The sequence below is a fragment of the Aegilops tauschii genome, chromosome 6 (assembly GCF_002575655.3).
Source record: "Aegilops tauschii subsp. strangulata cultivar AL8/78 chromosome 6, Aet v6.0, whole genome shotgun sequence".
NCBI lineage: Eukaryota > Viridiplantae > Streptophyta > Magnoliopsida > Poales > Poaceae > Aegilops > Aegilops tauschii.
The window spans coordinates 149,359,148-149,375,795 of NC_053040.3; the positions used below are offsets into that span (position 1 = coordinate 149,359,148).

Genomic DNA, 16,648 nt, shown 5'->3' on the forward strand with positions numbered 1-16,648 from the left:
GCTACATTACAATACCTCGCTCCTTATACGGGAGCAGCCCTGGCTGAGTATTTTATGTACCGCGAACGGCATACTTTAATAATTTATGATGATCTCTCCAAACAGGCACAAGCTTATCGCCAAATGTCCCTTCTATTAAGAAGACCTCCCGGCCGTGAGGCTTATCCAGGGGATGTTTTTTATTTGCATTCACGCCTTTTAGAAAGAGCCGCTAAATTAAATTCTCTTTTAGGCGAAGGAAGTATGACCGCTTTACCAATAGTTGAGACTTAATCTGGAGACGTTTCCGCCTATATTCCTACTAATGTAATCTCCATTACAGATGGACAAATATTCTTATCTGCGGATCTATTCAATGCCGGAATTCGACCCGCTATTAATGTGGGTATTTCTGTTTCCAGAGTAGGATCCGCGGCTCAAATTAAAGCCATGAAACAAGTAGCTGGCAAATCCAAATTGGAACTAGCTCAATTCACAGAGTGACAAGCCTTTGCACAATTCGCCTCTGCTCTCGATAAAACAAGTCAGAATCAATTGGCAAGGGGTCGACGATTAAGGGAATTGCTTAAACAATCCCAGGCAAATCCTCTCCTAGTGGAAGAGCAGATAGCTACTATTTATACCGGAACAAGAGGATATCTTGATTCGTTAGAAATTGAACAGGTAAAGAAATAGTTCAATCACCCCAGAATCGTCGAAATCCCCTCGAAATGGAGAGCGGCGCAAGTCTCACACTCTATCTCACTCTCTATCCTCTGTCTTTCAGATTTTCCCCTCGTAGCTGATACAGTTAAATATTATTATGTAAGGGAGCTGATCCACAGGATTCAATGGTGAATTCTGATTTCCCCACAGACTGAACCAAAGGAGAAGAATAGAATAATTCACTGGTGCAGGCGGAGCAGCAAACCTTCGTAGAAAAGGGAGAAAACCTGAAAAAAAACCGGAAGTCTTGGCTGTATGACAAATGCTAAAATAAATGAGCTGCGTATTCAGATCCAAACGATCAAGAAAGGATCCCAGACTGCTCAAGATTATCTGCCCAGGATCAAATTCCAGTCTGATCAACTTGCAGCAGCAGGAGAACCTGTGACAGACAAAGATCTTGTCTTGTACACACTTGGTGGATTAGGCAGAGACAGCCACTGATCAGATTCAGCTGACCTCAGAGGGGACTGAGATGGTGGAGAATAGCCACCAAGGAGAGTGGCAGAAGACATCATATCCAAGGACCAAGAGAGCAGCAAATAAGATGAAATGTAAGTCACCAGTCAAAGCCATGAGGAAGAGCTCAAGGATTCAGGACACTGGGCTGACCATCCAGGAGAAGGCGACACAGAGGGTATCACAAAAGAATCTGGAAGGTAATCCCTCTTGCTCCAAAAATGCTTTTGCTATCCTAAATGCTGTCCCTAATACATATTATTATGAGATTGCTTCCAAAAAGTAATATTAAACTAAAAGGATCCAATGAAGAACCGGGGAATAGCTTATATCCAGTCCTTCTCTATGACTTGCCGAATAGACTTATTCGCAGCCATACACTGTCTTATTTAAAAGAGTCCCCTGTCTCGTGAACGATTGAACTTGGTAAACTTTGAAATAATCGTTTAGATAGCATTAGCCGCTTTTCTTCCTTTTCTCTGCCAGTCTTTCAAGTTCTCACCCTCCCAGAAAAGAAGGGAAAGTCTTCTTACTAGCTAGCTTTTATATCTCGCGAATAGGGAGTTAAGGAGTGTAACTAGAACCTATTTGTCACAAAGTTCAATACTCTCTAGAGGAGGTAAATCAATGGATACGGGTACGCCTGGTTGAAGCAGCCCCTACACTTCTATGGGTTGTTCCAGCCTCTGCTAGTGGGTGGTTTTTCATTTCTACAACAGGTGCTTGGTTCAAAAAAAGCTTATGAGTTGAGTTCGTCCTCAGCTACGGATTGGGGGCAGCATTCTCAGATTACTTGACTTGCTGCTAGCTTAGAGGAGAGAAAAAAAATCCCGCTTTCATTTACCTTTAAGTCTGAGAGAAGGCTTTTTCTTTCTATTAAAAGATCACAAATCAGAGGGGTGATCAGTCCTCTTTCAATCCTTCATCTTCTTATGAGTAGCCGCCATAGGGGGTCCTCAGTCTGAATCCTCCACTAGCATTGGACCAACAGTCAGTCTAGCTCTCGCTCTTATCCAATTTCCTTATCCTTTCAGGGCAAGGTCGGAGTAGTAGGAAAATACAATTTCTTTTGTTGCATGCGGACCCGCTTGTGAGACTGAAGAAATTGAAGCTAAATGACAATCTTAACCTACTTGCTTACAGGATCCTTAAGAAACTGTGGACTTTTGCACCTTTCTGTCTAGCTTGAGTTATCTTTTAGTTCTCTCCCCTCGGCAAAGTGGATAGGAAAGAGTCTTGCTTCCATTCCACTAGCCAAGAATAAGGAGAGTGACTTTCTCTTTTGAACCTCTTAAGCTGACTTGAAAAAAAAAGTGGTACACCCCTCAGAGATATAGGGACCGCCATGCTCGTCCACTTTCTTGATAAACGACTCGATGCATTTTCTCTTCCTTGCCGCTGAGACTGAGACATATCAAAAAGATCTATTACTAAAAGGAGATTGGGATCATCCTGTGGTTACCGGATGATGGGAATAACTAAGCATAAATTTGGAAATGAGCACGAAATGTCTATAAATGAATTTTCTCATTATTCGTTATTTCCGGGTCTTTTCGTTGCATTCACTTACAACAAGAAACAACCACCAGCGTTTGGTGCAGCACTTGCATTTTGGTGCATTCTTCTTCCTTTCCTTGGTCTTTCGTTCCGTCATATTCCAAATAACTTATCTAATTACAACGTATTAACCGCTAATGCACCTTTTTTTATCAAATCTCAGGGACATGGTCTAATCATGAGGGTAGTATTTTATCATGGTGTTGGATCCCAAGTTTTTATGGATTCCTTTTTTGTTACCGGGGTCGACCCCAAAGCCATAATGTCTCAAAACGAAGAGGCTATAGAGAAACTTTGATTTTTTCCTTTGTCTCGAACTTCGTGAAGAACTCCATTCTATCTCTCCAACAAAAAAGTTGGGCTGCGCCCCAGTTGTACACTCCCTTCGTTCGGAGAACCCTTGTTGATTCTGAACTTCGTTCGCAAAGTAAGCGTCCTTTTAACGGGCCAGCCCTTTTTAATGCGCCGCTTGACCCTGTTTTGAAAATGAGCTTTGCTCTTCTGGGCGCTGGGCGCTCCCGTGGTTCGCGAGAAGGAAAAAGGACTAATCTTTTGTTACATCTGGCACGAGATGAAAAAGAGAGAGCTTCGTCTATCGATGAACAGCAGATTGACGGAGCTCTTGGCATTGCTTTGTTTTTCTCTCCTTTCCTATCAGCGAGTTCCGATCCTTTTGTTCGAAATTTCTTCGTTCGTACCGAACCGCTTGCAGAATCAAATCCAGTTCCACAAGATCCTATATCAGCTATACATCCTCCTTGCATTTATGCCGGAGATGTCGCCAGTGCTATGGGCTTTGGGTTATGTAGATCAAAAATGATGAATGGGATTGTGGCACTCCACTCGCCGCCAATGCGGAAGGATGCCGCCGAAAAGAATGGAACGCTGCTTCGCTCTGCTGGATGCATCGGATCCCATATAAGAAGCTCGCTCTTTACCCGATCATTCAAACATTTTGTGGGTGGCGCGCCTGCTCTATTGTTGCGTAGCAATAGAAGCCTGCTCATGCTGCTTCGGCGGCGCTTTTTCGCCTTCTCTTCGCTCTGGACAGGAGCGCTAATGGAGACGGGGAGGGAGCAGGCGAAGCGTGTCGTTCGTAATGGAAAGAAAGACACCACTACTTCGCCTCTTTGTTGGACCGCCGGCGCGAACACGGTGGTCTCTGACCAGGACCAGGAACCAATTCGAATTTGGATCTTGACATGTCGGTTGTTTTTAACCGTAGGCATCTCGCCAGGAAGTTGGTGGGCTCATCATGAATTAGGTCGGGGTGGCTGGTGGTTTCGGGATCCCGTAGAAAATGCGTCTTTTATGCCTCGGGTATTAGCCACAGCTCGTATTCATTCAGTAATTCTACCCCTTCTTCATTCTTGGACCTCGCTTCTGAATATTTTGACTCTTCCATGCTGTGTCTTAGGAACCTTTTCAATACGGTCCGGATTGCTAGCTCCCGTTCATAGTTCCGCTACAGACGATACACGAGGAAGATTTTTATGGCGGTTCTTCCTTCTAATTACAGGCATATCTATGACTCTTTTTTACCAGATGAAGCAGGAGGCATCGGTCCGTAGAACCTATAAAAAAGAGATGGTTGTGGCGCGAAGTACTCTTGTGCACCTACGTCACTCGGCTCGCGCGCAACCCCGCCCCGTTATGTTATGTTATGGAAGAATTTAGCTTCTTGCTGGGCTGGTTATTCAGAGCCAGCAACTGGCTGCCGGATTTCGTCCCGTCCATAGCGCTTCGGAAGTCACTCTGGCGTGGCGCTGCTGGATACTTCTGATCAATAGGAATAGGAGGAAAAAAAGCTTATGATGAGCATCTATTGGAGTCGATCATTTCCAAGATCTAATTCTAGTTTCTTATTATGTAGTGGAAACGCCTCACAATCTTCAGTTTTACGCTTACGCTTAAGGGAAGAAATGTTCTTGGTGGATGCAGGCCCTGGTACCCCCAAAATTTGTATGCAAGATGAGCTTACAGGACTGCCAATCAAGCGAGCCACCAGGTTTGAGAATAAGGTGGGATCCAAGAATGTAGTGGCTGGTGAATCACTGATCAAAAAGCGGATTTTTGAGAGATTCTTCATCGATCTAGTGGCCGGTGAATCACTGATCAAAGAGCGAGCAGCCGCCAGGTTTAATGATTTTGTGGGATCCCTGGATGTAGCGGCTGGCGAACCGCTTCTTCTTCCACAAAGATTCAGACAAAACCGAGCTTGGATAGAACTGAAGAAGATTTGGCGAACGAAGAAAAAGGTCAAAGGGTTTATTATAAAAAAATCAAAGGAGGTTATTCAGTAGCCATCGCGGGTTTCATTACTTTTCTTCCATTCAAAAAAGCTCTTCTAAAAAAAGGATAGCGAATGATCGATTCACCATTGATAGCATTAACCCTAAAAGGAGGGATATTGTGATAATAGCGGCAGATCAAACAAGAACTTGATGAAAAGATAGAAAAAAATTATGAAAAATCCGAAGCCCACCTTAATCCATTTTGTTGAGGATCTTGCACTTATTCCGGCCCTATATTTACATAGCCAAGAAAGGCTCTGGTGATCATGCGTGACTGGCGGAGCGCCTATCGCCCTGGCACGGCACTCTAAAATGCATGTTGGGTTGGGCCAGCAAGAAGACTTCGACTAGGGAGACGAAGAATGGAATTGAAGAAGGCAGCATAGTCTAAGATAACAGAATGGAACACCAACCAACAAGTAAGTGGTGGATTTGGATGGAGTCTCGCAGAAGAAGAGTACGCGCGCTAGCGCGCCCCAAGACGTCAGTCCTTTTTCTGCTTGCTGGCCAAGGTCAGTTTACTGAATCCCCCTTCCAAACACCAACCCAATCTCCATTCCTTGATGAGAAATGAGCAAGACCATATGTTTATCAAAAATAGAGCCCCTATATAAACCTAGCCCTTACTACCTGAACTTCTTGCCTTCAAATAGGACTAACTGCCCGAACCCGCTTGCTTATCTTCTACGATCTAATTAAGTTAAGCAGTAGTTATTTTTTTTAAGTGACTAGAACTTCTATCAACTACTATTCTAGCACCCAGCTGTGCCATGTGTTTATTCTATTCTATTCTATTCTTCAGGTATTCCTTTGAATAACTCATCTTTTCAGGTAAGACAATTTGAAGATCTTCTTAGTCAGCCTATCTGTATTCTTATCCTCTAGTGCGGATCCAATCAGATTTTATAAAGCCAAGGCCTGACATCCATTGTGGGGATCATCTTTTATCGGGAGACATGGCCTGGTGGTTTCTGATCGAGATTCCTAATCAATAGGGCGAAGAGCTCTTCGCATGATCTGGTCCTACCTTTTGTCTACGCTATTTTTTTGTCCCTTCTCAGCTGTTGTCCTTACTCCGGATAAATTGGAACACATTGATTCCGTTCGTTCCTGCCCTTCGCTTCAGGCCATAGTGCTTCTGAATTATTTCTATACCCCTTTGATGATGCAGCCTCTGACTCTCGTGGGTAAACTCCTACTTGATTAGTTAGAACTTCTCTGTCTCAACTCGTGGACCTATCTATCTTCTTCTTTTTAAGAGATAGGGGTTTGCTATTCTCACGGATTGCTCATATTTATTTACCCCATTGAATAGTTTTTGCCTTGTTTCAGCCCATCCTTCATCTGAACCTTCCAAGTACTAATCTATCTTTATGGGGAAGACCCTTCATCTGACCTCCGGGCTACCCTGTCAATTGTAAAAAGTAGTTGAGTCGTGTCTCGCAGGAGCAAAAAGAGTGAAATGAGGACGTAAGCCCCCTAGGTCTTCCTCTTCCTTCTAAACTAATTGCTTTCGCTTGACTCTTCCAGTAAAAAAGTATACTGAGTGGTTGAAGGAAAGCGAAAAGGAATGGCTTTTTCATGTACCAGATCCGGTGAGCCAGACATCAAGCAAAAATGGACATACAATCAAAGAGTAAGGAGCAGTTATTTGCAATGACGGGTGGATTGGTCAGAGCTGCAAGGAGAGACTCGGTTATGGCGCGATAAAGAGCTTGCTTCAATGCTCGAATTCCGGTAGAAAGTAAGAGCAGTAGCATATTCATAGGAGAGCTTTGTACTTGAAATTAGTAGTCCCGGTAGTTGGAAAAAAGCTCTGAATACAGATTCAAAGCATCAAGATAGGTAGTCCTATCATTAGTTGGCCAGTCATAGCAATTTAAGTAGAAAGCTTGCTTCGGGATCAGATCATTCAACTAAAGCTTTCAGGCCGGGTAGGCTTTGAGGAACATTGGGGGTTCCTTATGTTGTGACTGAGCAGATATGTCTATTGTGCCCGGCAAAAACAGATTTGCAAGGAGTTTGCCAAAGGCTTTCTCATTCGGAAAAAAACAATTTCAAGTATATTTCCCTTCTCCATTCTCTGCTCGGATGATTGCCGCTTGTGTGAATTTCATTGCCGTGGGTCCCGTGTGTGCTCGAATAAGATTGTTTTAGGATTCTATTTAGTTGAATTTCTTGACTCCGCGGTGCTGGTTATCGAGTTTATGGCGCCGCCGACCATCCAAAAAGTCAAAGATGGCCTCGGCATTTACTTATTATGCTCTCTTCTAATAGTGGTCCCTTGGTATTCAGGTTGTAAAATCCTGATAGGAAAGTCGACTGTTATACCTTGTTTTTGTAATGGCCTATCTTCTTTAAAAAGCCGAAAGATAAGGATTTCGCAAAACTTTTGCGTTCCTTTTTCTTTGAAAAGAAAACCTTACCATTTTTGGGCCGCTGTTACCATTTCCATTTCCTGAACCATTAGGTAGAGTTTCCGCTGAAAGAAAACCAGGTCAATCTTCCGATCGCGAGTCTTTACAAGCTTGAAACAACTTAAGCACAGGTGGGAGTCGCCCCTTTTAAAGTCAGTATTTATGCGGCGCTGAACTAACGAGCGGATACCTAACCTTCGAAGGAGAAGAAAAGACGGATGTATCTTTCATTCATATCGATCAGATGTGCTTTGCTCAGGACTCCCATTTTACCATTGCTTAAGCCATATTACATAAAGCATAGTGAGTGATACGCAATGCTGGTACCACCATGTTTTTTTCCTCACTCTGTGTAGCCACACTCGTTTGTCCATTTCTACTTATTATTTATGTTAAATAGTATCCGTTGGTTGTAGAAGCACTGGCGTTCAGGGATTGCAAAATCCATAATATCAAGAAGCGGTAGGAACCTGGCTAACTTCGATGCGGATAACGCGCTGTAGAAGAAAGTGGATCAACCAAAGTAGACCTTGATCGAAAGGCACCACAAGGCGAACCAATAGAGTGTGGTGTAAGCGGTGAAGCAGAATAGGAATTGGAACTGCTTGAACTAGAAAGGGCTTCCGCTACCGCGCTACCTCGGGAGCTCCGGAAACGGTATACTCGCTTCACTCATCTGTAATGGTATCCTTGAAAGCTAGCTAAAGTGGGTTCTAGACAAAGTTCTCCTAAGCAGGGCGGAAGGAAAAACAAGAGCAGTATAGCTCTACATTACGCTTCGGGGGCCTCGTCTTACTCACTCACCTTCTACTAATCGGACCGTGACAAAACAACCAGCCCAGCAATAGGCAAGGACTGGCTGAAATCCCTTTCCGGATCCAGTCTATCCGTATCTGCTGTCCCTTCCGCTTTCTGTGTTGATGGAGCTCGGTCAGATAGTTCCGGTATTGCGAAGGAGGGTAACGCATTGGGATCGTCCAATCCCTTCTGATCGGTTGTCATATTGAATTGCAAATTCTCGTATAGTAAGAGTTCCTTCGGTTTCCTACCTAGCACATTCTCTGTTGTCTACGCCAATATTTTACCTGCGAGTAGAGTGTGGCTGGCTACATACGGGGGAACTCAACCTACCTTTCGAAGGGTAGACCTTTACAGATGAGTGAAACGAGGATTTAGGTATATAAGGAGACGACCCGCCAAGCGAGCCAGCCTGATACCGACTTTCATTGATAGGCCATGAAACATAGAGAATGGGAACTTGTTCGCACGTACCTCGACCGCAGGTCTGAGAATGACGAGTGTGCTTTCGCCCACAGCTTCTGTTGCTTAACCGGCTCGTGGTGTTTATGGTCCTGACCCGGTACAGCCGCTAAGCTCATTTTTCATTTCCAAGTGTTGTTACTAGCCTCGAGAGAGATGTTTCACAGGATTCACCTGCAACTGATAAACCTGGGGGATAATACCGAAACAGTCCTTTTTTTTCTGATCATAGAGGAGCCGTATGAAGCTAAGGTTTCATGTAAGGTTTTTCAATAGCGGTGGGAGCTGTGATGTTATTATCGACTATGATTATCTAACAGTTCAAGTACAGTTGATATAGTTGAAGCACAGCCAAAATATGGTTTTTTTTTATGGAATCTTTGGCGTCAGCCTATAGGCTTTCTAGTTTTTCGAATTTCTTCTTTGGCCGAATGTGAAAGATTACCCAGAGGGGGAATTAGTTGCGGGTTATCAAACCGAATATTCCGGTATCAAATATGGTTTCTTTTCTCTTGTTTCTTACTTATCCTTATTAGTTTCCTCTTTATTTGTAACAGTTCTTTACTTAGGCGGGTGGCATTTCTCTATTCCCTACATATCCACGATTCTCCCAGTGTAGGAATCACACTAGTTATCTTGACCTTGATTCGGTCAAGCAGTTTTTCCTTACTATACTCCAGTACGAACAGGAAAAGAATCGGTGTACTCAACGGTGCATTAGTAATTATCTGGGATTTTTTTTTGCTCTTTAAAGCAAAACGGTGTCTTGACTCTCAAGAATAGTGCGTGTTAATATCCATGTAGATAAAGATAGAGATAGCAACGAACTGGATGCATAGTCAAACAAAAAACTTGTGACTTGTTCTCGTAGGCTAACTAACCAAATCATAGGATCTAACACGAGACCGGCTAAAGAGAAAGATCTGATCTGTCTTGTCCCTTGGGATCTTAAGTGTGGAAAGAGTCTAGTCTCTTCCATTGCCAACAGTGAGTGTAGGCTGTCTTTCTACTCGGATAGGAGTGCGCGCTAGAAATCTCTTCTCTTCTCTTCAGCAACAGTGGATTTCTGAAGCAAAGGTCGAGTACTACTGATTCCCCATTGGCCAGGCCCCAGCGTAAAATGGATCTCTGATCTTGCCATTCCTTCAGATCTGGAAGTTTGCACTTTCTTCGGAATGTTAAATAACGTATCAAATATGCCTCCGGCGAAAAGAAGGTAGGTAGAATGAAAGGAAAACAAACCACGGAATTGGAGAATCAGTTGTTCCTTTGTAGTGAGTGGAGTCAAGCTCGTTCTCAGTCGTATCCACTATAGGAGGTTTGCTACACGAAGAACGGGAACAGGCAGGCTATTGCTTGAAGGAAACTAGGAACTGGGATTGATTGTCCGCTCTGAGATCGGTATTCGTTCTGTTCTCCTCGGTTCTGGGTCTTCATCTGTTCTGTAGACTAGACCCGCACATAAGGAGAAGCTAGCCTAGGAATCAGTCAACTAGACTCGCACTGAAAGCCAAGCCATTCAACAGGGATTCTCTGAACTGATACGATACGACTATTCAACTTCCAACTATCTCCCCTGCCCTGTTGAGGTAAGAACCAGGACAATAAGGAAAACCTCTAGAGCACTTAGCCAAGCCTTAGCCTGATATTGAGATAAGATAGTAGTTGCACACACGGAACTAGCCTTAGATCAAATCTGGGATGATGCCATACCCATATCCCTTCTTCCCAAGCTCAAAACCATTACTAACAGAAATATACGCAGCACTCATAAATGAAACTAGACCCGCACGCACCGCACCTAAAAAGCAAGTTCAACCAACCAACCAAGCAAGGAAGTGAGCTCCCTATAAAGGAACTTCGCCCAAAGCAAAGAAATGGTTTCGGTAATGGCGCATCTTCACTTCACAGTCTTTCTCGAGCCTCATCAGCCCAACAAGCAAGCTTTTTTATTGCTACGCGCCTCCGCCTCTCTATATAATGATAATGGGAAGAATCTTTTGAACGAGAATCATCTAGTTATATAAATTACTTATATAGTTAGTTAGAAGACAATCTCCCCTTTATTGCTTTTGCATAGCATTGAGCATTATATATGGTTAGCCGCGGATCCAGTGGATAATGCGAGACTACAACGTATAGTGTTACCGACGATGTTTCGCTTTCGTCTTCGGTGCCTGGCGTGGTGCTATCATCACATTGATCTACCCGCCCTTCTATTCCCTTCCCTAGCTTTCGTGTTTGAGTAGTAGCGCCAGATTTCGATTCGGATGCAAACTTAGCACAATGCCCGGTAAGCTAAACACTCGATTCTACATCTCCGGGAATGCAACGAACTTCTACTTCTAGATAGGTCTAATAGATAGACGGCTAATAGATAGACGGGGGGCCCACTAGTCATCTTTTAGATCTACGGGCCGGCCGTTCACATGAGCATAGGGAATCTATACTCGAGCCTTTGACTTGGCCCCTGGCAGGATAGGTGAGGAATCACTCTTGAGATCTGATCTATTGGGGCCTACAACTTCGCCAAAGCCGACTAGCATCCCTTTCCGTGGTGAACTGGCCGTCCCATACCTTCATTTTGTCTCATGTGTGTTGAACATTGTCTTCCTCGGTTCCAGCTTCACTGATGTAGGTAGGGCTGGGCGAGAAAGGGTCCCCTCTTGCCTATTAGTAAGCGGGCCTTCGATTCCACCGGGGTCTTACGGTCTCATAGAGGGGGGAGAACTACCTAACTAAAGAAGAATAGTGCTCTTTATAAATAAGAGTAGGCGTGGAGAGCTTTTTGCGGGGAAACCTGCAAGTCAAGTTTGGGGGGAGGCGGGCGTCGACCCAACCTTATGAGTATTCGGACTATAACAGTTCCGATGAACAGTCACTCACTTTTGACAGTTATACGATTCCAGAAGACGTGCGAGAGGAAGACGAAAGGCCACGTACACATATGGTTGATAAAAAAATGTTTGCGATTTAATTACCTACTATACCCCTGTCCTAGTTTATAAGTATGATTTAACTAATAAAATACGAATGCATGTCGCCAAAGATTATATAGTTGGATTCGTATTTGAAAGTAGTTTCCAATTATATAATTTCTATAACATGCATTAACATTTTGTTGGTTAAATTTTAGGGCAAAGTATGGCACAGAATATAAAGGGGACTATAGACTAGACGAAGGTAGTAGCACACGGCCGCTCTCTACGCAGCGACGCAACTGTCGGCCGGCTTGTAGATAACCATTTCCTGCGTGTTCAACTGATCTATGCGTGTGGTTGCTTGCGGTTCAGGCGGCCGCGGCGCGCTCTGCCTGCATGTTCAACTGCTCTATGTGTGTGGTTGCTTGTGGTTCAGGCGGCCACGGCGCACTCTGCTCTCGCGTCCCTCCGGGTGCTCTGCCCTCGTCCCTCCACGCGCGCTGCTAGTGTTTGGGGCCGGCGCATGATCATGCACGTTCGTAAGCATGCGGTTGCGCCGGGCGCGGCGCGACAATGCAGTTATCCGCTGCAAAAGCTGCCATGCGGACGCGCAGAGAATCCAGGCCGCCCGGCCCCCATTTATTCCTGCGGCCATTTACCTTCATCTCTCGCGTCACAAGACACAATAAGCACACCCACGACGACACATACATAGAGGACATCTAGTGGTTCCAATGGCGCTCCACGTGGCTCCAATTGTGCTCCCAGCGGCTGACAACGACAACGGCAGGCAGTTCACCACACATCATGTAGTGGACACCCACGTGAGGGGGAAGGCCCTCTCGGTGGTGTACACGAACGATCCAGTCTCGGTGGAGAGCTCCATCCAAACTATGGAGCAGTTCCTTGCCGAGGACAAGTACCGAGTGGTCGGCTTCGACCTCGAGTACACCATCGGTCGTGCCGGGCACGATCAAAATGTTGTCGTCGCCCAGTTGTGCGTGCGACATGACGTCCTCGTCTACCACTACCACCTTGCCACCAGGCCTTGCGAGCGTTTCTCCAGGTTTATCAACAGCTCGGACTATAGTTTCGCTACGGTGGACACCACCAACGATCTAAAAGCGCTCAAGGTTTCAGACTTGAAATGCCCGAATCTTATCAACATCCAGCACCACTACATGGTCTGGGGCAGCGACAAAAACAAACTGAACTCCCTGGTTGACCTCGCCTCAGCCATCATCGACCCCTACTACATGAAGATGAAGAATGAGAGCAAGAAGGACAAGAACGCCTGGCATAGTGTGTGGCATGAGAGACTAGATGAACAACATGTCAAGTACGCGGCCATGGACGCGTACACAAGCTACGAGATGTATAGGCGGATCGTTGACATGAGGAAGTTTCTTCTTCCTGCCCCAGATGAGGGATCGAGCCACAGAGCAGTGGCGGGAGCGTCACAAGGAGTAGAGGACTAGACGGTCGTTTCTCCTACTTTAGAATGCATGCAATTGTTTATTGAGGTGTGTGGGAATGATCTGTATAGTCACTTATGTTGGGGAACGCAGTAATTTCAAAACTTTCCTACGATCACGCAAGATCTATCTAGGTGATGCATAGCAACGAGCGGCGTGTACCCTCGTAGACCGAAAGCGGAAGCGTTTAGTAACGCGGTTGATGTAGTCGAATGTCTTTGCGATCCAACCGATCAAGTACCGAACGCACGACACCTCCGCGATCTGCACACATTCAGCTCGGTGACATCCCTCAAACTCTTGATCCAGGACTCTTCATGGCCCAACTCTTTGACTCCGTGGCCTTCTTCATGGTCCAAAAATAAGCTCCGTCCAGTTTCAGGTCAATTGGACTCCGTTTGGTTTTCCTTTTCTGCAATACTCTAAAACAAGGAGAAAACGGAAACTGGCACTGGGCTCTAGGTTAATAGGTTAGTCCCAAAAATCATATAAAATAGCATATAAATGCATATAAAACATCCAAGGTTGATAATATAATAGCATGAAGACTTCATAAATTATAGATACGTTGGAGACGTATCAGCATCCCCAAGCTTAATTCCTGCTCGTCCTCGAGTAGGTAAATGATAAAAGAAATAATTTATGAAGTGTGAATGCTAGCAAGTGCACAAGTTTGATCAATGATAATTTTAATCACTTTTCCTAGCATCAATACATGTCATAACAGTAGCTCATCTCGTAAAACTTTTCATGATCAAGTAACAAGCTATTCACAAGTTAAAGTATAGATCATAAACTTTCTTGAAAACTAACAAATAGTGCTCGTAGTCATCAAACAATTGCAATTCATCTTATCTTTAGGAAGGGTCTATGTCAGAGCTTTGATTCAGCAAACTCCACATACTCAACTATCATTTAATCTTTCACAATTGCTAACACTCATGTGATATTTATGGTTCAAAGTTTTAATCGGACACAGAGAAAGATAGGGGCTTATAGTTTCGCCTCCCAACCTTTTACCTCAAGGGTAATGTCAACAATAATAACTCATGAAAACCTACATCCAAGTAGATATATATATCCGGATCGCTCCAACACAAAGTGCTTGCCAAAGGAAAAAGTGTAAAAAGGAAAGGTGATGATCACCATGACTCTTGCATAAGGTAGAAGATAAAAGTAAAAGATAGGCCCTTCGCAGAGGGAGGCAGAGGTTGTCACGCGCTTTTATGGTTGGATGCACAAAATCTTAATGCAAAAGAACGTCACTTTATATTGCCTCTTGTGATAAAGACCTTTATTATGCAGTCCGTCGCTTTTATTTCTTCCCTATCACAAGTTCGTACAGAGCTTATTTTCTTCGCACTAATAGATCATACATATTTAGAGAGCAATTTCTATTGCATGCACCGATGACAACTTACTTGAAGGATCTTACTCAATCCATAGGTAGGTCTGGTGGACTCTCATGGCAAAACTAGTTTAAGGGATATTTGGAAGCACAAGTGGTATCTCTACTTGGTGCAAAGAGTTTGGCTAGCATAAGGGGGAAAGGCAAGCTCGGCATGTTGGATGATCCATGACAATATACTTTATTTCGGATATAAGAAAACATAACCCATTACGTTGTCTTCCTTATCCAACATCAACCTTTTAGCATGTCATATTTTAATGAGTGCTCACAATTACAAAAGATGTCCAAGATAGTATATTTATATGTGAAATCTCTCTTCCTTCAATATTCTTTCATGAATTGTTCAAGTGACCAATTCCACATTTGCTAGCTTTCAATGAGTTTACTACCTATACTTATTATGTGTGAAGTCATTACTCCCCATGTTATAAGCATATGAAACATATATAAATTCAGATTTATGACATTCAATTCATTCAACCATTTACTCATAGGATATTCGTGAAGCACATGAGTAAATGACAAACTACTCCAAAAGGTATAAGTGAAGAACACTGAGTAGTCAAATAATTAACTAGCCATGGGAGGATTCTTTTTCACTCAAGATTTCGGATACAATGATTTATTCACAGCAAGTAAAATTGAAAATAAGCTCCAAGCAAAACACATATCATGTGACGAATAAAAATATAGCTCCGAGTAAGGTATACCGATAGTTTTGAAGACGAAAGAGGGGATGCCTTCCGGGGCATCCCCAAGCTTAGGCGCTTGAGTCTACCTTGAATATTACCTTGGGGTGCCTTGGGGATCCCCAAGCTTAGGGTCTTTACACTTCTTATTCTCCTCATATCGATATCTCACCCAAAGCTTGAAAACTTCAATCACACAAAACTTAACGGAACTTCGTGAGATAGGTTAGTATGATAAAAGGCAAACCATTCACTTTGGTACTGTCAAAGACAAGGTTCATAGTTGTTCTCACACAATTCCTACTGTACCATATCATTTCTACAATTTATATTGAGAAATATAATCCATAGAAACTAGAAATCAAGCAAACTATGCGGTGAAAACAGAATCTGTCAGAAACAGAACAGTCTGTAATGATCTGAACAGAAACCATACTTCTGCTACTCCAAAAATTATGAAATAAATTTGTGGACGTGAGGAATTTGTATATTAATCTTCTGCAAAAATAATCAACTCAAAAGCACTCTTCTGTAAAAAAATGACAACTAATCTCGTGAACGCAAAGTTTCTGTTTTTTACAGCAAGATCACATTAACTTTCACCCAAGTCTTCCCAAAGGTCTTACTTGGCACTTTATTGAAACAAAAACTATAAAACGTGATTACTACAGTAGCTTAATCATGTAAACACACACAAAAAGTAAGGGTAAATATTGGGTTGTCTCCCCACAAGCGCTTTTCTTTAGTGCCTTTTAGCTAGGCATAATGATTTCAATGATGCTCACATAAAAGATAAGAATTGAAACATAAAGAGAGCATCATGAAGAGTATGACTAGAACATTTGAATATAACCCACTTCCTATGCCTAGTGATTTTGTGAGAACACAATTTATAGGAACAAGAATCAACTAGCATAGGAAGGCAAAATAAGTATAACTTCAAAATTTTGAGCACATAGAGAGGAAACTTGGTATTATTGCTACTCCTACAAGCATATATTCCTCCCTCATAATAATTTTCAGTAGCATCATGAATGAATTCAACAATATAACCATCACATAAAACATTCTTTTCATGATCTACAAGCATAAAAAATTTACTACTCTCCACATAAGCAAAATTCTTCTCATTCGGAATAGTGGCATTACTAATTCCTAAAGTTGACACTCTTCCAAACCCACTTTAGATGATAGTATTATTCATACTCCAAAATATATAAGTGAAGTTCATGGAGCACTCTACAATTAATATAGACTAACCAATATCCAAGCTCAAAATATATAAGTGAAGCACACGAAGCATTCTATAAAACCATACTCAAAAGATTTAAGTGAAGCAAAAAGAGCATTCTATAAGGTCATACTTAAAAGATATAAGTGAAGCACATGAAGTATTATATAAATCAATGAAGGGATATCTCATGCTAGCATAGTTCTTAAAGGAAAAACAAAAACACAAA

General features: G+C 43.1%; 1 protein-coding gene across 1 annotated transcript; it reads right to left on the reverse strand.

Annotated features, from left to right (window-relative positions):
• Positions 1 to 2,748: 2,748 nt before the first annotated feature.
• LOC141025580 (uncharacterized) lies at positions 2,749 to 11,083 on the reverse strand. The gene has a single exon (XM_073501229.1). The coding sequence runs from the start codon at positions 3,483 to 3,485 to the stop codon at positions 3,003 to 3,005; it is 483 nt and encodes a 160-aa protein (XP_073357330.1). The 5' UTR covers positions 3,486 to 11,083; the 3' UTR covers positions 2,749 to 3,002.
• Positions 11,084 to 16,648: the final 5,565 nt, after the last annotated feature.

What these genes read in the sequence shown, in the direction of transcription:
- LOC141025580 (XM_073501229.1), bottom strand. Translation starts at nt 3,485, where the DNA reads ATGCAAGGAGGATGTATAGCTGATATAGGATCTTGTGGAACTGGATTT.